The sequence below is a fragment of the Lissotriton helveticus genome, chromosome 5_1 (genome assembly GCF_964261635.1).
Source record: "Lissotriton helveticus chromosome 5_1, aLisHel1.1, whole genome shotgun sequence".
In the NCBI taxonomy this organism is placed as follows: Eukaryota; Metazoa; Chordata; class Amphibia; order Caudata; family Salamandridae; genus Lissotriton; species Lissotriton helveticus.
This window is the reverse complement of record NC_136065.1, coordinates 138,789,659-138,813,325: the sequence shown is the minus strand read 5'-3', so window position 1 is coordinate 138,813,325 and position 23,667 is coordinate 138,789,659. Positions and strand designations below refer to the sequence as shown.

Here is a 23,667-nt window from a genome sequence, read left to right as displayed (position 1 = left end):
TGGGAAAAGGCTGAGAGCAGGTTTGGTGCTACATTGAGACCACTATGAGCAATCGCATTAAGGCGCCACCATAGGCGGCTTACTCAACAATAGTCCCAAAATAGTCTTCTCGTTGGGGTTAACAGAAATGTCCAAATGGCAAAATAATATTTTGTCTGGGCTCCAAAAAGCATTGCACGGGAGCGGACTGTGAGGATTTAAAAACAGGAATATAAAAGGGCTTTAGGCATTTTCATGCAGGTGGGAGATAGACCTGATCTCCTACTTTGAGCTTTCAAAGACAGATCATGGCACAGCGCCCCCATGAGTACAGAGAGAAACATTTTCCTTTCTCTATCCATCTTGCCTTTTTTCATTCTCTCCATCATCGAGCCTTTCTCCTGTCCATCCATCCGTTTTCCAACAATGTATCCATCTATCTATTCATCCATCCATATATCCATCCTCCGCTCTGCCTTTCCATCCATCCATCCCTTGCTCGTTTCTTTCTTTCCTTTCATCCTCCATTGTTTCATTTGTTCCTCCCTCCACAGCCTAGCCTAGGGTTGATATCTGTCAGGGTTTCCAGGCAGCAATCTACCTGCAGATTTAATAACAGCGATGGCCAAGAGTCACCCTGTCGTTTTCTTGGCTCTAATTCTGCTGCATTGCACAGTCAAGGGCATGTGTGATACTGAACAAGACTCTCTCCAAGATGTGATGAACTGAATAAATTTGTGGAAAAGAATGATGGTAAATCATTCTGAATTCAGCACCCTCTTTCTTTGGCATCAGTCGCAGCTGAGAAGCCATACAGCCATCCAGAAGGGGTGGCATATAGGAGTCAGCAGCCCTCTGCATTGTGGTGTCTAGCTCCCACATCACTTTCATCCATTTGAATACTTACAAACCTACCCTACCCTGCAAAATATCTTGTCAGAATGCCTGCCGACTCCCTTGTACCTAGAGGATCCTTCCAGCTTTCCCTTGTTTCCTGTCCCCCCAAATTAAGGTCCAGAGCAAATGAGCTCATAGGCTGGCCTGCCCTGGCCTCAGATTGCTAATTGGTCACAGGGATATTAATAAGTGAACATTTGCTTTTCGGTCCTAAACTCCTGGGTGTAGAAACCTTTGAATCTCCGGCGGAAAGTAAAAAATCTTCTGTTGAGTATAATGCTTCTATCAAAATGGTAACCGTAATGTCAAACCCCCATGTAACAGCTCTCAATTGTCTTTGGCATGAGGTGGGAGGACATTTAGGGCTTGATTTGGATGTTGGTCGGAGGTTTAAGCTCCGACCACCATATTACAAAGACAGAGGTCGGAGTTTAAACCGGACGGTTAATCCGACCCTCATAATCCCTAACGGATCGCGTTTCCGCTGTCGGGATTATGATTGCACTTTCCGACAGCAGTTCCATGTTGGCCTTTCCAACATGGAACTGCTGTCGGAAAGTGTCTTTGGGGCACCTCCCATGGCCCCCTTCGACCCTCGCCCTCCGGTTGTGGCCGTGGGGGTGTACCTGGGATGCCCCCTCCATATCCCTGCACCGTGTGGCAGGCACCATAAGGTGCTTGCCACACAGTGCAAGGATGTGCAAAAATCTTAAATCTTTCAATGGCAACTTATGTTGCCGGCGGTTTCGGTCCCCTGTACAAGCTCCCATTGAGAAATGGGAGTTTCATCCAAATTGCGGTGTTGGAACCGACGACCTGAGGTCGGTCGGTTCCACATCCGCGGCGATGTCGGTTGGAGGCAACTCCTGCCGACATCAAATCAGGCCCTTATTTTCTGTATCACTCGTACTTTGCCCATGTGCCCTTGGATCTTCTTCTCCCTCTTCCCTGATATGTAATCAAACATAGAGAGTTCAAGCACTCCTAGCGATGTGATCTCCCTGGATATTTTCTGCGCTGCTGGGGCGGTGACAACTGAGATCACCTGCCACCATGGTGGGCACGGTCTCTTCCATTTGCACTCAATGAAGATCCAGACAGCTTTTGGCCTAAGATAACCCACCCCAGATACCTTTACTACTCCCTTCTGGGCTGCCAGGCCTTCACCTTTCTACTTGTTACTCCTTCACTGTTAGATCTCAGTGTCCACTCCATTGTTCTCAACCAAGATAATCCATATCCCTAACTTCCTCTCTCCATTGTTATTGCCTTCCTCCCTATGTTGATCTTATCTGCTCTGTCTCTCTACTTTTTCTTGAGTTGGCCTCTGTTACCCTCCCCCTTGCTGTTCGTCCTCTTTTTTTACTTCTCACTGCATTCTCATAGTTTTCCCCACTCGATTCCTCAACCTGGCCCATCCTTCCTTCTACATCATCGACATTCTTCTGCAAAGTGTATCCTCTTCAGCATCATCACTCATCTCCTCCTTACTCTCAACATTATTTTCATCTTCACTCACTTCCTCCTCTAATCCTCTTCACCTTCATTATTCATACCCCTCATTTTCCTTTCTTGCTAGTTGCTCCCAAGAGACTTTCTTTGTTCTCTTTCGTTTTCCTCTGCCTTACTCCCACCACTGTTTCGTGCACCTCTATTGCTCCACCCTCTTCCGTTTTCATTGTGTGTCTTCTCCCATCATTCTGCTCCACCCCTGTCCTCTTTCCCATATTTAGTGCTCACATTTATCTATTCTAAGACACTATTCCTTCCCCTTACCTACAGGTAAATTCTCCCTCTTATTGGAAGGATATGAGCCTTTTTCTAACCACTGTCTTAAGGTACGGTTCAGATCCATTACATGAAAATCTTCCATGTGTCTAGCATCTGCTGCATACCCCCCCCACACACCGACCGCAATCTCCTCTCACTTGATCCAAATCATACTTCTTGGCACCCTGGATCCACCTCCTCTCTACTACCATCTTAACTGGTCTTTATTCCCCCAGCCACCTCTGGTTCCCCCCGCGCTCTGCCTGGTGCTTCACATTTCCTCCTTCTCCTTCAGCCTCTGGTTCATAACGGATGCCCGCAGGCCTGTGTTGTCCAACTCAGGCACCCTCCCCATTTTAAGGCATGTATTTAGGATGGTTTTATGGAATTGTGTGCCTATATTGTCATACTTAGGTGTGTGGACTAGTTCATAATATGAAAATCAGTTGAGAGAACTACAAGTTGCATATTGAGAGACCCAGACCCACGAGCTGGCAGTAATAACAAGAATATGTTGTAATTAATGGGCACATGCATCAAAGGAAATTGCATTGGCAAATGGTGCGAATCGCAAAATTGTGATTTCTTAAATTGCGATTGCATTTAAGGAATCTCAAATTGAGATTCCTTAAATGCAATGCAACAAACTTTTAAAATTTGTGAATTCGCAAATAAGAGGAGCAAATTACCATGAAGTTGACCTTCATGGTAATTTGCGAAAACTGTGAAAAATGCACTAAAGTGCATTTTTCAAAGTTCCATTTTACACACACAGATGCCCTTGGGGCATGTGAGTGTGCAAAATGTACTTCTAAGCAGATTTCAGGGGTGCAACAGGGTGTCCTTTGGACACCCCTGCACCCTTGAAATTGCATTCTTAATTTGCGAATTTCTAATGGTGAATTGCAAATTAAGAATGTCTTTCCATTCGTTCCTATGGGCCAATGATCAAAAATAGATAAGACTATTGACTGGGTAGGGTTCTAGAAATAGAAGAGGGACCACCTCCTATTGCTTCCTTAAAACGTAAAGTCAATAGATTCCTGATTGGACTGACAGGTGGCTTAGAGGTTGAAGCACAAAAAGCATGGAAACGCAAGTTTGTCTTTACCGCATTCAAATAATTAGAGAGCTGATTTCATTTTATTTTGTTTCCTTGCAGTGTCTAAATTGTATGGTGCTTCAGCATGGCGGGAAGGGCAGAAACTGGTTCGCAAACTCCTCGGCCCCCCTATCTCCCGTTCACAGCTAATTTTGGCACCTAAAAATGTACTTGAGACCAGTGATGACGAATCAGGTATGTGGCAGTGTAAGATATTGCATCCAATATTTACCAATGCAAGATATTTTTTAAGGACCATCCTCTTCTGCATTTTCCATTAAGCCTAGTGCCCAAAGATCAGACCAATCCATAAACATCCATGGATAAAATGGTGTAACTCTCATAATCCCACATAATCCCAAAAACACAGTAGTATGTTACTATCTCAAGTACCACTTCATAAACAAAACTACTACATCCTATTGATACGGAGACTCAATATGTATATTGGCCACTTCATTATCAAAATAGCTCGATTCTTTGTAGACCTTATCTAAGCCTAAGCCCAAAACTAAGCTTGCATCTTACCCCAAGCCTAACACATAGCCTCTTTTAACCTCACCTACAATGTAAGCCTGACACCTATCCTAAACTTAATCCTTAACCTAAATCTACCTTTAACCACACCCCTTATCGTAAACTTAAGCCTAACACTATTCCTTTAAACCTAACCGTGTTGATGCAGTCACTTCATGTAGTGGTGTGTCAATCTAGTTGAGGGGTAGGTAAGTGTTGATGTTGTAGTGTCTCTACAACGGTGTGCTGATGCACTGTAGTTGATATAGTGGGATTTCAACCAAAATAAAAATCATACCCTGATCCATTACTGCAGTCAGACAATAACGGGCATGGCATTCTCCTGATTAGAACTAAGACCTACCGACCATCCTCAGCCAATCCACAATATATTCAAGGCTCTTCTCGTCTTCTCCTTACATCCTCAGTATGTGACTTCCGCAGTTGATCCCCCAGACTTACACCCTCTAGTGTCCCCTTTCCTTGCTGGTCTTTAGTCTTTTTGCTGGGCTTCATCCCTGAAATAATGCATCCAGTCAACCAACCTGTCTGACGTGCTCCAGACACTCAATTGTGGATAGTGGTCATTGCAAATAAAAACCCAGAAGGTTTGAATGTTTACTTGAATTACTCCAGACTATGTACTTTCGGCCCCATAACATCGCATCACATTACAAATTTAGCATAGCATAACATCTCATTAAACAACATGACATATCATCTCATTAAAACCATGATATGACATCACACAACTAGTAAGACATTCTTGTGGGTGATTTCCTTAATAGTTTGCAATCCTCTGATTTCCTGGGAGACACAGATCATTCCACGATTGACAACAATGATAACAAACAAGGATTGCACTTTCCACATTTGTGTATCTAACAGGTGGATTTAGTCTTGTGAGGACATCTGGGCATTGAAAGTGGTACAGCAGCAGTTCAACTACAAGCTCTTTCTGCAAGTAAACTTACTACTGCAAGTAGTTATTAAATTGGGTGTTATTGCTATGGCCATGATTATCTATATAGACAGATCTCATCATAAAGAACGTAAATGATAGTAACACTGGTGACATTATATATAACATTACACATTGCATCAGTTACAGCATTATTGAAGCTGAAAATAATTGCTCTTTTAGACTGTGGAGGAAATAGATCCTTCTTGCTGTATGTTGCCACGATGGGGACACTGAAAGCCCTATTCACAAAGCCAGTTCAGTGCCTAAACTTAGCTTGTTGGTCAAGCGGCATGATTTATGATTGTAAATTCATGTTGTGGATTCACAGAATGTGAATTTACATTTATCAATAGATGTCCTTGTATGTACAATTGCACAGGCAGCTGCTCCACGGTTGGCTTTCCTTGAAAAGTTGATGGACACCAACAAGCTTGTGGGTCTTCACAAAGGTTCTCACATCCCATCCAAGGTGGAAATGAGAAGTAAACAGCCCTAAAATCTGGCAGAAGTTAGGAAGAATGTGCTTCTCTTTGGAAAGAAGTAAATTTAACATGGCGAAAAAGAAAAAAAGGTTAGCAAGTGGAATACATTTTTTCCTAGCATTACATGGGCTAATGCACACCATGCCCCATGAATTTAAAATAAAATCATAAATCTACTTAACCATACTAAATGTAACGTAGAAGCGTTATTGATGATGTCAAGTGCGAGGTGATATGTGATGTCAGCAGTGATGCTGTCATTGATGATGTCATCAGAGACATCAAATGTGAAGTAATGAGTAATGCAGTGAGGTGAGTTGTGATTGCGTAGCTGGCCATAACATGGACACTCTTAGGTCGCCCCTTCCAATTATCGAAGCGCAGTGGTATGTATGAATGTTTTGTGACTGAATTACAGTCGCGAAACAATAATTTTTTACCGACTACTAAAAGGTAGTGATAACCACAGTCAAATGGGAAGGAGCCCACGTGGGTCCCTTTCTCCTTTGAGAATGTAAACAAAAATATTTTTTAATAGCAGCCGGTGGTCCCATGGGCAACTGTCTACCCTAAAAAAATTAAACTTAAAGGTTTTTAAACGCATCCCGTTTTCCTTTAAGGAAAGGGGGGCTGCATTTTAGAAAAAAAAGATTTTTTTTAATGAAAAGCAATCTCAGACATGGTGGTCTATCATCCCTAATGTGTCTCAAAGTGCACCCTACTCCGTTAATATTCATGAGGTAGGTCAATTTGTGACCCACTAGGAATCGCTATTTAAAAAATTTAAGTTTTCTTACATTAGGAAAAGCAATTTCCAAATTCCAATTTGGTAAGAATCACAACTTGGAAATTACAATTCTAGATTTTTGCACACATGACCCATAGTTCTTACAAGTTGTATTCCATCTTTACAGCTACGTTTAAAGAAGTGATGCAAATGATGATGTCAAGCATGGTGTGATATGTGATGTCGACAGTGAATCCATCAATGGTGTAATTTATAATGCCATCAGAGATATCATAAATGAAGTTATGAGGTGTGCAGTGAGGAATTTCTGTATTTTTTGTAAAATTTTGAACAGCAACCAAAAAATTGCTTCATCTAGAGTTTTAGATGCATCTTTAAAGACAAATGTCATGAGAAAAGAACATGCCAGGATGATCAGACATGCCAATAAATACTGCTTTATGTTCCATTACTTTACAGTACGTGTTATGGATGACCCACTCACAGTACCGAAAGACCAAAACACTTTAAATAAACTGAACCTCAAACCAGTGGCAGATCCCAAAGTCTACCAAGCACTACAAGACAAGACAATTCTGCCTACAGAGAGTAAACAGACTAAGGACCCAAGACAAGTGCTTAAACTGCTCCATTCTGAAAATCAACACAACATGCAGGGCCCAAGTAGAGCCCCAGAACCTCTTGCAAATACCTCCAGGAGAGCTGAAGAGGACCTAGGAAGCTTGGAAAGAAGAGAAGGTCCAAAGCTGGGAGTCAAACAGAGTCCAAGAAAAAACAGCGACAGAAGAGCGACAAGTGCACCCCCTAAAGGACATCGGTCAGCATCATCTAGTCCAGCAGGAAAACAAGTGGACAAGGAAAATCTTCAATCTACAGAGATTAAGAGAAACGCTTCTAAAGTTCGAAGCTACAGCGTTGAAGAAGTCCGTGAGTATATGAACAGAAAGGCTGCTGAAAGACAGAGGAAAGAAATTGAGGCTAGAAAGAATAAGAAAAAGGCCATTGACTTGAAAAATAAAAGGATGGAGGAATTGTTTAAGAAACAGAAGGATGCTGTGCCTGTGAGACAGAGTGCAAGAGAACATGTGCCGATCAAACGAGCTGCCATACCGGAAAAGGACTTACTGGGACCTAAGAAAGACCAGTTAAATGTAGGTAGTGTAATATAATTCATTTAAATTTACAAGAAAATGTTCTCTAATTTGTTGTTGCCTTTTGTCACTACATACCTCTTAGCTATAAAAGTACTTATGTAAAATTGTAATTAAGAGTATTTGCTGCTTTACTGTGTCAGTAATATTGCACTACTAATTAATCAAAACCGATTACTATTGTTGATAAGCTGATCCAAATTATTTTAGTTTAGAATCCATGTGGGCAATTTCCATTTCCATCATATTTTTTTCCTCTTTGCTCACTCTTCCAATTGATATTACTTGAAAAATGTAGCTAGTGTTCACTTTCTTTGTTTTTCCTTGCTTTGTTAATGTAGGTTGCTTACATTCTTTATTTGATTCTTGTTTGATAATTTCAATGTTCAGTTTCATACACTGGATAAAACCATTTGTTGGGTGCTTTTTAAGCATTCCTCATCTCTTACGGTAAGGGAACCAAGGTACTGATACAGTCAGTAGGAATATAACCAGTGCTTAATTTTTAAAAGAAGCGGTGCCAGTGCCCAAAGTTTTGCTCAGAAGCACGTGTTTGGTTCTGCCAAAAGGTCGGGCCAAATTTTAAGGGCCTGATTATGACATCGGCGGTCAGACCGCTGGCGTGCCGATGTGACCCAGATTTGGGTCCCTTGGTTGCTGTGCCATTGGATTCAAGCTAGCCTGGCTGATGAGGGTGAATTCCCGAAACTGGTCCCAGGATCCTCGTTTCCGGTATAGGGAGAACCCAGCTTGGCAGTTTGGGCTGGACTTTTCCAACGAGGAGCAGGGCCAAGACTGATTTGCATATGGCTGGGTACAAACTGTGGTGGCGTAGTGAGCAAAAGGACAATGGATTTAACCCAGTTCTGTTGACTGGGGGTGAATGTTTGGTTTACTCAGCACTCTATCCATCATTTGTTGCTGTAGCAGTGTAGGGGTAAAAGGACCAGGGAACAGTATTAGAGTTGTGTAAAAAAGAATTTTTTAAACTTTAGATTGCCTCTCTGTTGATTTAGAAACGGACCTACATTTTTTGTACTGCACTTTTTCAAACGTGCGCTTTCCTTATCGGAATGGGAATTTGTTCACGCTCGGAATTTGGATCTTTGCTGAAAGAATAGGGATACAGTAGGTGGTTTGTTACTGTCTATGAGAGCACACATATTTTAAAAACAACATCTATTCAGGGCCTCATTTATATTTGTGTGGATCAAGAGCAATGCTACAATTTGGGTTGTTCCTGCCCCACCAAACTCCTGGCTCCCCAACCTCAGTAAGCCTGTTTTGAGGACAGAACCTGAGCTGGCATCACTATTCCAAACCCTTGACCTAACTTTTACAGGGATGCCAGCTCACAGCGAAGACAGGGGTTTTCAAGGGGGGTGGGAGGGACACATCACTGATTTTCTTTGCCTATGTGTGGGATGCCAGTAGGAAAATAAACAATGGCCATGGTGTCTGGGCAGACACTCCCTACAGGTCAGTGCCTTTGGGGTGTTTGTTTGCCAGGCACAAGCACCCTCTTTGGGAGTCTGTTTCACAAAAAGAAATAAAGAATTCAGAGAGGGTCAAACAAGCATGCTGCTGTTTCGACAGTCATCTGTGCCTTCGGTTCATATGCTGCACCGGCAGATACCCTGTAGGTCCAATGACGTTTGCTAGGTAAGCCTAAATTTTGGAATATCGCAGGGGGTCCATCACGGAGGAGTTGAGGCCAAGACCTTCGCTGGCCTGGTAGCGTGTTGAGGCAACTGCCAAACATTAAATTACAAATGATACAGAAAATCTTACAGCGAGTAAGAATAACCTGGAGTACTCTTGAGCATGTTGATGCTGTATGTTGTTAAACGCAATTAATCCAAAATGAATTGTAGATTTTACTCCATAAAGTTCATGATTGTTTCAACAGTTTATTTGTTAATCATCATATTCTATTCATATGACTGGATGATCACAACGTATATTCCATAATTAATTCTCCATAAAACAGTGTGTTAGTGGTCCACATTATTTAGAATCCCCAATGCATTTCGCACAAAAGTGCGCTTCCTCAGGGGGTCTGTAAGTAAATAGAAATGACACAAATGGGTACACTAGCAGGTATCCAGGAGCAAGGCAGTACATGTGTGCACGAACCTATTCAGAAGGTGAAATAATAGTCTGACTGAGGGTTGGTGTCTAGAAAGTAAATACGACAAGGTAGCCCACGTGCACATATAGAGTGAATGGTGAAATAAGGAAAGCCGAAGGGAATAGGCATCTATCGGAAGGTTCGGATTAACGCAAATTGTGTGAACGTGAACCGAAAATCATCATTAAAAGTGACACGAAATACGAGAGAAACCCAAGTGTTAAAAAAATGGTGAACAAATAGAGAAAGTGCCGATAACATCCCAAAGTTACGCCAAAGAGGCATAGAGTATCCGAAGCGATAGTAGCGGCTGTCTCTTACCGGTGTGGTGAGAAAAAGGAAAGTCAGCGTCTGGTGACCGAGTGTAGGCGAGAACCAGGCTCCGTGACAAGCAGGAACCCGGAAGACGCCACGCATGCGCATACGTGTGTTAAAGTATGCTTCAGAGAGTAAACATGAAAGAGAGACGTACTGAGCACCCGTGATTTTGAACATAGAATTGTAAAGTGGGAGACACAGATCTCGTACATCAACAAAGGGTGAAAATGGAAAATAGACAGCGTATAAAAGAGAGTATTACATTAAGGAGATAATATCCCGCAATGAGAGATGCATAATGTAAAAAGGTGACAAGAACGGGGTAAACTGAAAACAGCATGGGGGAAAAAATAAATAAACAGTAGGCTATATTTTATAAGCCCTCATGTTAAACAAATATGTAATACAGGATAATCATAAATCACAACAAGATCACAGCTAAATAGAGAGATATATATGTACAATGAAATTAGTCTCAGATATCACAAAAATCGTGACTGAATCATAAATGACAACTAAATTCAAGACGTTCATTGAGTCCTTTAGGCTAAACCGCCTGTAATCGATATATCCAGTACAACTCCCGCTGTAGTAAATGTTTGTTATTGTCCATGTGTGGTTGTTTATCAACTGTTTCCAAAATCAAGAATCGTATCTGGCTGGGGTTGTGCGAATGTTGGATATAGTGTGCAGCAATGTTGGATTTTAGGTTTTACGTGCGGATGTTACTCCGATGTTCATTTAACCTAATTTTGATTTTGCGTTCAGTTTTACCCACATATGGGAGACCACATGGGCATTTTATCATGTATACCACATTGTTGGTATCGCATGTAGCATTGACAAGAAGGTTGATGGTAGTACCTTGAGTAGGGTGAGTCATAGTGGATCCAAGAATTATACTGTTGCAATGGCTGCAATTGTGGCATGGAATGGTTCCTTTAAAAATGGTATGACTGGTAATAGTGGGTTGCTTGATCAACTGTTGTATAGTCTTAGTACGTTTGTACGCAAATATGGGGGGCTTTTCAAAAATTTGGTTGAAATCAGTTTCTGATTGTAGTAGTGGCCAGTGCTTGCGAATAACCTCTTTGATTTGTCGTGATTGGGTAGAGTATTTAGATACAAATACAGGTCGAGTATCTTGTTGTTGAACTTTTAATTTGGGTTTAAGTAGTTCAGTTCGGTTCTTGAGATTGACTCTATTTTCAGCGGTGGTTGTGATGTTTTTGGGGTATCCACGTTGGTGGAATTTGTTTACAATTTTTGAGCTGTTGGTTCTGTATAAATCCTCTGTGGAAGCAATACGTTTGGCTCTCAATAGCTGAGAGTACGGTAGGTGCTGTTTGAGACTGGGTTGGTGGAAACTTTTGTGATGTAAATAGTTGTTGCGATCTGTAACTTTGGTGTAAATGGAAGTTGTGAATTGATTATCACACAATTTGACAAGTACATCCAGGAAGGGAATTTCAGTCTTGTTTAGAGTGTGAGTAAATTGAATCCGTTCGTTAACAGTGTTGAGGTGATTAATTGCAACGAGAAGTTGGGTCTCCGTGCCTTGCCAAACAAGGAAGATGTCGTCGATGTATCTATAGTATGCACACATGTAAGGTTGCCAAAGTACATTGTGGAGTATGTATTGTTGTTCAAATGCATACATAAAAAGATTAGCATATATGAAACATTAAATTACGCCACCCTAACTTTTACTCCCACCCAACGTTGACTGTGTTCACTCAGAATGTTTCATTGTAATTTCCTTTTTTAAAGGCCAGCGTGGCTAGCTCGACTCTATACACGCACCTTTATTAAATATGGGAAAGTTACCAATACTATAGGCAGCGACTAACACTTTTTCGGTAAGTGATAAACCTGCTGCAGCTCAGTTTTCCAGTCTTTAGAAAGAATTTGCCATTTTATGGTAAAGTTTAAATATGATGATTGTGGTTTTTGTAGTGAGTTACACTTTTTGGCCTTTGTCTATGAGACACTGGTAGTGTGTTTCATCTCAAAATGAATTTTCATTATAATGTTTGTTATTTATGTGATTTTGAAGTTATGGTTTGTGTAACCAAAAATCAAATATTGAATGAAATATTATAGAGATTCTATTTTAATGATGTAGAAAAATATGTTCTACTTAGCAATGCATTATGGTTGTGCTTTATGTTTAATTCAGGTTAACAACTGTACCAGAAGTATGCAGAATAACATTTCCGAATGGGTAGAGTTGACGTCACAAGCACTCCTGAAAAGTGAAGGCAGTGAAAGCAGGTATGTGGGTACAAATCCTGGATCGATGGATGCAAGGAGAATGGCCTCATAATACATTCAGCTTTTGCCATCTGCTAGGGCATTCTTCATATTCATTCTACAACTGCTACTAATACTACTACTGCTACTACTATTACTGCCATTTCTACTACTATTACTACCACTACCGCTACTACTATCACTGCCACTGCTACTACTACTACTATGCTACTACTACCACTACTTCTACTGCTACTACTACTATTACCACTACAAGTGTTACTGCTATAACTACCATTACTACTACTGCCATTACTGATCCTGATACCACTATTACCACCACCACTACTAATAATAATGATAATATTAATAACAATAATTAAAAACAAATGTATATATGTTTTGTTGTCACCAGATATTTACAGAAAAGTATGTATTATAATAGTACTGTTGTTCTTCTTATTTCATTATTATGTTTATTAACATTATTAACAGCTAATAATAATAATTATTGATAATAATAATACTACAAATAATAATAATATATGAGAAGATTAGAAAATAGTCAACAGTATAAATAGCTATTAGCATTATTGCTATTAATTATTAGTTGTGCTCCAGATCTTTAAAGCAAAATATACATAATAATAATAGTAATAATAATAATAATTATTATAATAATAATAAACAACTTTAGCTTTTGTTGTCTACAGATCTTTACAACAAAGTATTTGTAATAGTATTGTCTATTTTCTTATTATTATTACTACTACTACTATTAATAATTACTAATAATAATACTAGTATATTATTACTATCATTTTATCATCACTATTACAGCAATATTAACAAAAATAATAATAATGTAGTATTGCTGTTATTATTAGTATCATCATCAATATTGTTATTATTATTTTGCTGTTAAGGGTATTATTATTACATGACTTACAAATGTTCTTTCGGTGACTCTTGGCGACTCCGTTTCGGTGTGTTAAGTCCAGCATTTCCAGAGGTAGATGATTTTTACGGACGCAAAAAAAGTTGAAAAAATAACCAATAGCATGTCCTTACAAACAAACAAAAAAATTCCAGTCCTCTTTAATTTTTTATGTTTTTGTGTCTCAGGACGACACCATATAGATGCAAAACAGTAATATAAATGTAGCAGCGAGAAGTCAGAAAATCCAATAACACATCAATAGCACCAAGTCTAGATTCCACTCCACCTCCTATTCCACGAGCAACATTCCTCTGCGGCTATCCTTCAACTGCCTCACTCACAGACCTCAGCACTATCCTCAACTCCCTCAAAACCGCGTCTTAGGAAAACAATGTCATACCCTTACCCATCATCAAAATCATCTCTGAAGAAGCTATCTCACCCCTACTTGACATCAAGTATCCTCCAGAAAGCTCTCAATACTAGCCACACGCTCTCATCCTAAAGAAACCTACCCACACATCTACCATTTATTAGCAATTTCATCTAAAAACAGTCTACATTCAGCTCCAAAACCACATTAGGCCAATGATCTCCTTCACGGCAAGGAACCAGGCTTCAGGACACAATGAAGCATGGATACAGCCACCGTGCAAATATTAAATTATGCCATCCCATTACAGACAGGAATGATGCCTCCCCACCTCCTGAAATGTCTTGAACTCTCCTCTGCCTTTGACACCGTCAACCATCCAACCCTCATCCACAGTCTGACCTCCAGAAGGGAATTTGTAGGCACTGTACTACACTGGTTCTACTCATCACAACCCAGGGCTCTGCCCTGCCCTCTGGCATTTTTTATCTCTATGTACAGGCCCTTGAAACCCTACTTACTGACACCAACATGAAAATACATCTGCACGTCAATGACACCGAATTCTACATGAAAATCTCTTGGGTTCTCAACATGTTGCAACTTAGACAGTGCCTCCAACTTATTCAGGCTTGGATGGCCAATATCTACCTGAAACTCAACCCCACGAAGACTAAGGGCCCTATAATAGCGTTCGGTCGGACTGCCGCCTGCTAGAACAGCGCTCAGGAGACCGCCAATCAAGCAGGTAGTGGTCTGACCACACAATTACAATTCCACCAACAGGCTGGCAGTCACAAAGTGCTTATTTTCACGGCGGCTGAGACTAAGGCCCAGGAAGAGGGCTAGAGCACAAACCACGGTGAACAGGAGCACTTCCTGCACATCCATAGGCCGTGTACCCTGCACAATGTGGTGTATTGCACACGGTGCATGGAGGTGAGTGGGGGCACTACAGTCCGACAAAGGACAGAAGCCCTGTTTGGGGTCCCCAAAGTCTGTTTCTGACAGCCTGTACATGACTGTGTTCCTGCCATGAAGAGGCTATCTGAAAGGGATATAAAAATCCCGACGGCGTGGCTTGGAACAATCTACATTCGTGACTACAATTCCGACCACCGCCTCGTCGGGATCTGAGATCCTGTTGGAGGGCCGGTCTGTCCCCCGACAGAATAGGGTCTGACCTCCAGCACTGTAAAGCGGTTGTCGGACCTACAGGGTGTCTGCAGTGGACCACCACTGAAGTCCTGTCCGCCATCGTAATGAGGCCCTAAATTCCTCCTCTTCAGCAACAATAAAAAGTAACCCAAAACCTGGTTTGCCACAATAACCCCGAAGAGCTTCAATGCCAGATCTCTTGGAATCAAATTTTGTTCTCTACACTGACTGCTTCTTCAAGGGACACCCCACCAAGAAGACAACAATAAATAATACCAGCTCTCCCTCTTACACAATAAACCATTCCTCCCTGAGGACTTCAGAACTTTTATCCTACTCCTTTTTTTTTCTGAGTTTTATATAGCGCGAACTTGACCCGAATCGGGTATCAGAGCGCTTTACATAGCACCAGTTACGTTACATGAGCACACACATTCATTTTTGTTAGGCACAGGGAGATTAAGTGATTTGCCCAGAATTACAGGATGTTTGGCATCGTTACCGAGACTCGAACCCAGATCCCCAGGTCCGAGGTTGAGCGCCCTAGCTGTTAGGCCAACTCCTCTCCCCAACTCCTCTCCTCTCCTTGTTTTCTCTCACATTGATGGGGGCAGTGCTCAACAGACTCCCAGACACCACACTGTTGCCATGAAAGGCATTATACACACTGCCCCATTCACCATGAGAGGGATGAAGAAATTCCCCCAAAACACCTCTGGGCAGATGGAAATTCTCAGGCGTCTCTTAAATACCTGCATCATCTTCAAAACCTGCTGAGCCAACTAAGAAACCACCAGGAATGGTGTTTCTGTGGCTGACAAACTAACTATCTCAGACATATTGGGATACACCCACAGCTAGGACACCAACAGACCTGAAGACAAAAACTGTAAGAAAGAAAAACACAGCTTCTCTGTCTACATACCCTCCTCAAATTCAGAAAAGAACTAAAGATGCAGTTCTTCAAATAATGTAACATTTTAGCTCCCAAGATAGCCATTATCTTTACTGTTAGGCCCACTGAACTCTTTAAACCACCTTGAATTGTAATCTTGGCCACTGATCTTTGATAGCACTTTCTTGTCCTTGGCTAGGTTCGTGTTTTATAAATTTTCTCATGCATACATACGCATATACATACATTACATTTTTTATATAACACTACAGTGAACATTTTTACTGTGGCAGGTGTACCTCAGTTATTCCACAGCACAGCGTATGTGGATTGAGACCAGTTTACAGAAACCAAGATGTGAGGAGAAGAGTAGATGGTGCCAGTCATTTGGAGAGCAATAAGCAGCACATTATACAATTTGGATATGTGACGCATACATTTATACGTAGTATTCTATGTAAAATACCTGTTATTTAGAATTTAGCAAAATAATTTCCGCCAGATCCAAGATTAGGAGGTTCTAAAACTCATAGAGCTCTTCTCGTACCCATTCACACCTCTACATCACATACTCTTCACAGATTCCTCCTAAACGGGTAAGAGAAGATGCTAAACCTAAGAAGTCCTGTGAAAGCTCAGAGGCGATTGTACAATACAGTAGCTGGACTGCAGAAAACCTTGTTAGTGGCTGTACTGCAGAGGTGTCCAATGATAGTCCTTGAGGGACAGAGGCAAATCATGGGGTTTATTTATAAGCCCCTAGTACCGCCTGTGCGCCACTTTTTGTGACGCTCCGGTGGCGTATGAGCCTGCTTCATAATTCCCAGGCAGCACTAAGCCACTTTTTTTTATTAATGCTGCCTTGTAAATATTGTTCCCTTTAACGCAGTTTTCTGCATTAAAGGGGCGTGCAATGGGTGTTGCTGGGGCATTAGAAAAACAACAAGAGATGTCTGTTCAAAAGAACTGTTGTGTGCCGTATTGAGACTAGAAACCAAGAGGGACCATGTAGCCACAACAAGAAATGACACTGGGTTGAAAAATTCCCATCAGCCCACCCTTATGGCGGAATATCATCACGTGGGATACGAATGGTGGATCCAAGTCTCGCCCAACGCATCTAATGATGATGCAGAGATGGATTACCGAAATACATTTCTAACCACAGTGTATTTCAAATGGTGCTGACGGTGTGCAGTGCTAGTGAAAATTAAGTGAAAAAGATAAATAGTAAAATTGGCTACTTGGGCAAAAAATATGTTTAATGAGTATTGTCCTAGTGTCAAAATTAAAATAAACGCCCGATAGTTTAAAATTATAACTATACAATGGCGCAGTGCAGTGGGGTCAACATGTTTCAGCTGTATGGAACAAACTGTCCAGCTTTCTTCAGGACCAGGTGGTAACAGCAACTGCAGAAAAAGTTTTTTAGAAAAATGTGAGAATAATTATGCTCATATTGTGCAAAAACACATTAAGTTACTCCTACCAGGAACTTGGATCCCCAATGTTTACTGGTGGAAATTTAGATTATTTGTCCTTTCCTGTAAGAGAAAAAGACAGTGCACAGAACATATAATAGACTGGTGTACAATAATCCCTCAATGATAAAAAAGACCAATAAAACAGCACAAACATAGCGAAGAAAAATCTCTACGCTAAACAGAAGGCTCATGGTCCTCCTGGTTATTATGATACAGTTGAACAAGACATTGTTACAATGTAGTACTTACCCAGCATTGTGTGGGAAGTAACCTCACCTCACCTCACCCGGCACCCGCTCGGGAACAAATAAGGCCCCGCTCTGTTAAAGTGGAAATGGAAATATGAAGAAAAAACAACAACCTCAAAAATCTTTCCGAGGTGTGTAGATACTTTGCTCCCTCATTTCCATAATATATTAACATATGCCAGTTGTTTTACAAAAAAGAGACTAACCCTCAACAAACAAGAATGGCTGCAACTAAGCATGTAAAGGCAGCGTTTGATCAGAAACCCAAACAGATTCACTCAACAGTTAAAAACCAGACAAAAGTCTGGTTACACAGAACTATGTATCAATCTCTATTAGGCTCTCATGTAGAGAATACAAGTAACAAGGAAAAGGGAGAGGTCAATGGCGAACTCTGCATCACAGACAGACTGTCTGCAGGAGCCTACCTGTCCGTCTGTGCCTCACACCAGCGTCCGAGTGGGAGTGAAGGTGACGAGGTTCCGTTTCGCGCGTCTATTTAAACTGTGTGGCAATTGATTAAATGGATGATTGACTCCACCGGCGTATACGTAATTAGGCCGAGTTGCAGGGGCATTCCCAGTAACACCCATGGCTTTTTGACACTGTGCTAGATTTACAAGAAATTGTAACACTGAGGCAGCACCAAAAACATACACCTGCCCAGGGGACGCGTAAGGGAGGCACAATGAGGAGAAAGATCTTTATTTCTCCTTGTTTTTCTTTTTTCTATGTGTACTGTGATTGTTTTTGTGCAGGAAGGTTTCCCTTTCTGCACAAAAATAATCAATCCCACAACGCAGGCACCCTTCCACCATGGTGCAAAGATACCTGCGTTGGCACACAAAAGCCCATTGTGCGCCAGCACAGGGGCAAGGGACAGGAATGTGACATATCTGATAGATAAGGTGCGTCCTGACATTTCTTTTGCCGTAGGGAAGTGCTGCAGGAAGGCCTGGTTAGTTATGAGTACATTTATCTTGGGTGGATAGCCTGAAACTCTGGCATGAGCTGACCCTCCTGGACCTACGATTGACATTTCTAATAGAGTGACTTTGTGAACTGTGTATTATCATGGGAAAGTTTTGTTTTCTTGTGCACAACCAATTTAAATAAAAAGGGTGTCTAACATTGGTCCATGAGAGTCCCTGCCCATTTTTTAGGACTAATAAATGAGTCTCATTTAGATTCCTGATATGTAAATGTGGTCACTGACACAATATCATGGTAAAGAATATTGTTTAAAAAATAATTTGGTTAATAAAATTGTTTACCACAATATTGTGTTCCTATAATATAATAGTAAGTACAAACAAAGCGGGGGTGGGAATGTTGTTGACACTAATATCGTCCAAAAATAGTCACAAATATTGATTTTTTAATATAGAGTTTAAGTTAGTAAATTGTGAATATTTTGATATATAAAGGTATTATAAAGTAAATTAAATATATTCCACAAATATGTAATACTATATATATAAATATATACTTATATAATCACAGAAACACGCATATTAAATATGTGTTTCTATTTATATAAATATAATTATTAGAATTAATAAAAATATTTATTTTCTATTACATTAATTTTATACTTTAAATATGTAACTATGAAAACATAGATGTATAATATATATATATATATAGTGTATTTAAATTGCATACGCAATAATATTATATATACTTTATATAGCTATATATTTATATATATATATATATATAAATATATATATATATATACGGATATGTATTTATATGTATAATATCACAGCTCCATGTTCCACCTCGTCCATGCACTCTTGTGTGGGTGCTTTCTGCTGGTGGTGCGCCCGCATTAATCACTGCTCCAATCTCTGCGCATCTCCTCATGCACAAAGAAAAGCACTCCCGGGGGCGAGTCCAAACAGCTTTATTTACACGGACTCACAGATATATTGATTAATGTAGCCCCCGTGTGGCCCTGTTGATGCACATTTGACACAGTAGGAATGCCACAGATCCAGTTTTGGAACTGCGGCTTCTAGTATTATTCCATGGGGCATTTCTCCACTTATCATTTGTTTGGCTCACTATTCCTGAGTTCTGTTTCTTCTCTTGGGAACATCTTTTTACCTTCTTCTTCCCATGATTCCACAGTCCTGTTTCCCAGAGGGCCTTGGGAAGGTTTTTGATTAGCATTCCAAGATGGCGACCTTTCCTATCCCTTACATTCTCTTTTCCCTATCCAAGATGCAAATTGCTTATTTCCTGTTACGTCACTTCTTGTCTGTGGGTATTTAAGGGGCTTAATCCTTCATTTCCTTGCGTTGCAACACTCCTTGCTCCTGCTGGTGTGTCCTCTCTCCTGTTGGTGTCTTTTGCTCCTGTTTGGTGTACTCTTGCTTCCTGTTGGCACTCTTTTTCCGGTTGGCACTGCCTGTTCCATGAAGCCTCCTAGTCCTGTTTGGGATTCTTGTCTACAATACTTCCTTCCTTACTGGTGTTTGCCCTTGTTTGTCGGTTGTTTCCTTCCTTTCCATTCCTGCAGTCTCCTCCCTCATCAGAGGTTTTTCCCTATGAGTTTTTTTCCTCTTGGGACTCCTTCTGGAAGGCACAGTCTGCACTGGCATTTCATTGTCTGCAGCATCATGAGTAACGGAAAGGACCTTCAAAAACGGAATTAGGGAACCACTCCAACATGCTAAGACTGTTAAGAAAAGTTCAAAACGTGGCACCATGAATGACGAGAAAATATTAAACTCTTAATAAAAACATTCTGAATTAAACCTAGCAGCCTGTAACTAAAGTATAAGTAAAATAATAAGTATTAAATAAGCTACCTAACTTAAAAAAGTAATTATTAATTAACAATTAATAATTAATTGTTAATTAATTATTACTTAATTAGCTTCCCATCCTATACCCCTACAAATTTAACAGCCTGTAAATATCATATAATGAAAATAAATCAGTATTACAGAAGTTACATAATGAATATTAATCAAATAATTAAATAAAATGTTTTAAACAACTCTTAATTATACATTACCTAATTAACTTCCACCCTAACTCTCTACAAATCCAATAACCCACCATGACACTATAATTTACTCTAATAAAATAAAAAAATCTAAATCACTATATTTTAAAAACAATTAATATTCATATGAACAATAGTAGCATTAAATTACTATAGCAGCTAAAACACACAAAAAAAACAATATTTGTAACCACTAAATTAGTATATACAATATTAAAAACATTCATATTATTTACAAGGTTATTAATTACCCAAAAAAACTATATTCTTTTCAATATTTGTGTGTCATAATATTTAATTTCCGATATTTCTGTTTCTTGATATTTTTTTAATATTTTGTCCAAACACCATGTAAATGTATCCCATCAACAACAATATTACAAGCTGGCATTGCACCTGCCCTTAGTGGATCAACAAAGGAGACCCCTGGTTCACACTATATCCTTTTCCCTCTAACCTGTCTCTTTTTACCTTGACCTTCCTGTTTTACTTTAAACCCTCCTTGGTGCCGTCATAAGGCTAAGCATAGCAAGAAAGTTCACGCCTCTTGGGTTACAACTCTTAGGTATTGAAACATTATTTTTATGGTGTTTGAGCGTAGGAATATCCTTGTGTCTAACCCACTCACGTACTGAAATGGATCCAAGCAGTGATGATAGCAGTGAGGGAGCACATATCTCCACTATCCCCGGTCATGGACAATGACCTCGAATGCGGGGTGTGCCATGTCTTCCAGTGCAGCCCTTTTATTCCAAAGAGAGGGGACAATGGGCTTTTGGTAAGGTCCAGTGTATATGCCCTAGACTGTCAAAAGAAAGAAGGGTACAAAGTTCCTTGGTGCATTAAAAATTCTTGGTCAGAGACCTAGTTATAGTCACTTTTGGCAGGTTGACCTGTCAGTTGAATAGTGGGAGGAGAGGAATTCTGACCAAGATTTTTTAATGCACCAAGGAACTTTGTACCCTTCCTTCTTTTTCCAGTGCAGCCCGACACAGGAAAAGACCACAGCATTCAATGCTGTCTTTCTTTCTGCACCTGACAGTAATAGCCCCAGTTCATTGCACGGGCTGCACTGTCATCGCTGTCCCCATATGATGCACCATCATTGCATCATTAGCTTTGGCCCTGTAATGTTGTCCTGTTTCAGATTTTAATTACAAATGTTTAATTTTATTGTTTTGCTTCTTGTTACTCATTGTGTTATAGACTATGTGGGCAAAATATTACAAATCGCTCTAAAGACTCTTCACTGCATTTTGGGGGCAAAATACCTGGAAACACAGTCTCCTGCTGCCGGTCTCCTTGGTCTCTCTCTCGCCGCCGCAGCAGCCTATCAACAACACGGCGCGGCCACGAAGAGAGGGGACCACAATTCCCAAGAGCCCTAGCGGCGGAAGCTGCCAACGCCCACACCGCACCCGGAAGCGCTTAAATTAGAGCAGATCCCCCGCGTCGCGGGATCGCCCGCGGGCTGGGCCGGGCTAAGGCAGGGCCAAGGGCGGGCCCGTTTGAGCCCGTTCGAGACCAGAGAGGCTGGGCTGGGCCACCCCCCTAACATTGGCGATAGGCATCCATCACAGTAAGTGTATATACCTACACTAGCACCTCTTTTTTGTGCCTATTCTAACGTACGATGGCTGTTCATCTAGCAAGAGGGAAAATTGCCACACATGGAGGCTCTGTGGCTGGAACTTTAGACAATTTTATCATAAGAGCTGCCTCAGTTTTAGCACGCGAAATTGACTTAACTGAACGCCGCCTCTCCCTGGATCCATCTTTTAATAAGCGGTCCTCCCTGGGTAACATCGTCTTGTCTAGCAGCCCAGAGGGTTGTGTAAATATCAATACAACCAATAATTCAGTAGCAATGGATTTAATCAGTTATATAGCTGAAGATATTACTACGATCAGGGTTGATGAAACAACAAAAACACAGACGTTAAACATAAAAGACCCAGTAATAATCTTGCCTGACGGAGTATCCACCCAAGCTCAAGCACAAGCTGAGAAGGGGGGTGTTATTCTATCGACGGATACTAAGCTAGGAGTTATACCCAAACAGAAGAGGGTAGGGGCTACTAAAAAAGGTAGACAACATAAAACTTTAACAGCTGATAAAAATGACCCCATTCTCATTGCTCAACCTACCCCTGATACACATGTAGCTGGATCAGGTTCTACTCCCGTTGATACGCTAGTTTACCCTCATACGCTCACGGGGGAAAGTTTTTGGACAAAATTAGGTGAGATTTTAACATCCTCCAGAAGGCCCATCACGGACAGACTAAAACACATGGAAGAGAGATTGAAAAAACTCGAGCAGTTGACTTTATCGAACCTCGAGTTAAATAAAAAGTCAAATTCAATATTCTACCAGCGACCCATGAGAAACTCGCCCCACTAAAAGAGACAAGGAAAGCGTCGGTCTCATCTCCAACACCTCAAATATCTGGCTGTGATTCAACGACAGGACAATTACAGAAAAGGACAGAAGGCGTCCAGTGTTCACAGAATGTTGAAAATACTCCGGGAAAAAGGGACTTAAATCATACGGTGGCTGGGGGGGAGAATTAAAATTACACCGAAGCGGGGAAATCGTTTTGATACAATTGATGAACAAGGTTGTTTGTTACCAACTATAGATTTGCCCCAGAATCCTCCCCCTATGTCATTGTTTTGACAGGAGTCCCTGAACTAGGGAAAGGTATCTCGGAAACTTTTGTCGAACTGAAAAACAAGACGACACATTGGCTTAATGCTAATAGACCCTTACCCTCACACATTCACAGTAAGATCTTGTTTGTACGGAGAGTCAGCTGGGTAGGGAGAAGTAGAAAAAACATTCAAGGAGATTGTATCATCATACATTTCAGAGATAGGCAAGCTCCTCGGTATATATGTGATGAGTGGCCTTACATGACACACACAAGGATACAGACATTTGACCTAACCTATTTCTATAGCCCAGAAATGGGGAGATCAAATCATGCCTTACAGGGAAATTTTATGGAGGGGAGCTCAGGAACAAGATATCCCAGAAACAGAATCGCTCCTGAGGGTTTTGGGCAGGTAATGGGTTTTCCAACCAGCAACAGGTATAGCACACTTGATATGGTGGACTGACTGCCTACAAGTACTACCACATCAAATAACTTTGGCCAAAAGACTGCAGAAACAAAAAATAGTGACAATACCCTCGGAAAACATTTTTTAAACAGGAGCACCCAAGCTAGTAGCGT

The 23,667-nt window shown here is 40.8% G+C and overlaps 1 protein-coding gene across 1 annotated transcript in view; it reads left to right on the top strand.

Moving 5' to 3' along the window:
- The window catches only part of CCDC187 (coiled-coil domain containing 187), a 282,400-nt gene that overhangs the window by 55,299 nt on the left and 203,434 nt on the right, over nt 1–23,667 (top strand). The window contains exons 6-8 of the mRNA XM_078640350.1: nt 3,809–3,943; nt 6,918–7,609; nt 12,238–12,332. Coding sequence (XP_078496476.1) covers nt 3,809–3,943; nt 6,918–7,609; nt 12,238–12,332 — 922 coding nt within the window. The remainder of the gene's footprint in view (nt 1–3,808; nt 3,944–6,917; nt 7,610–12,237; nt 12,333–23,667) is intronic.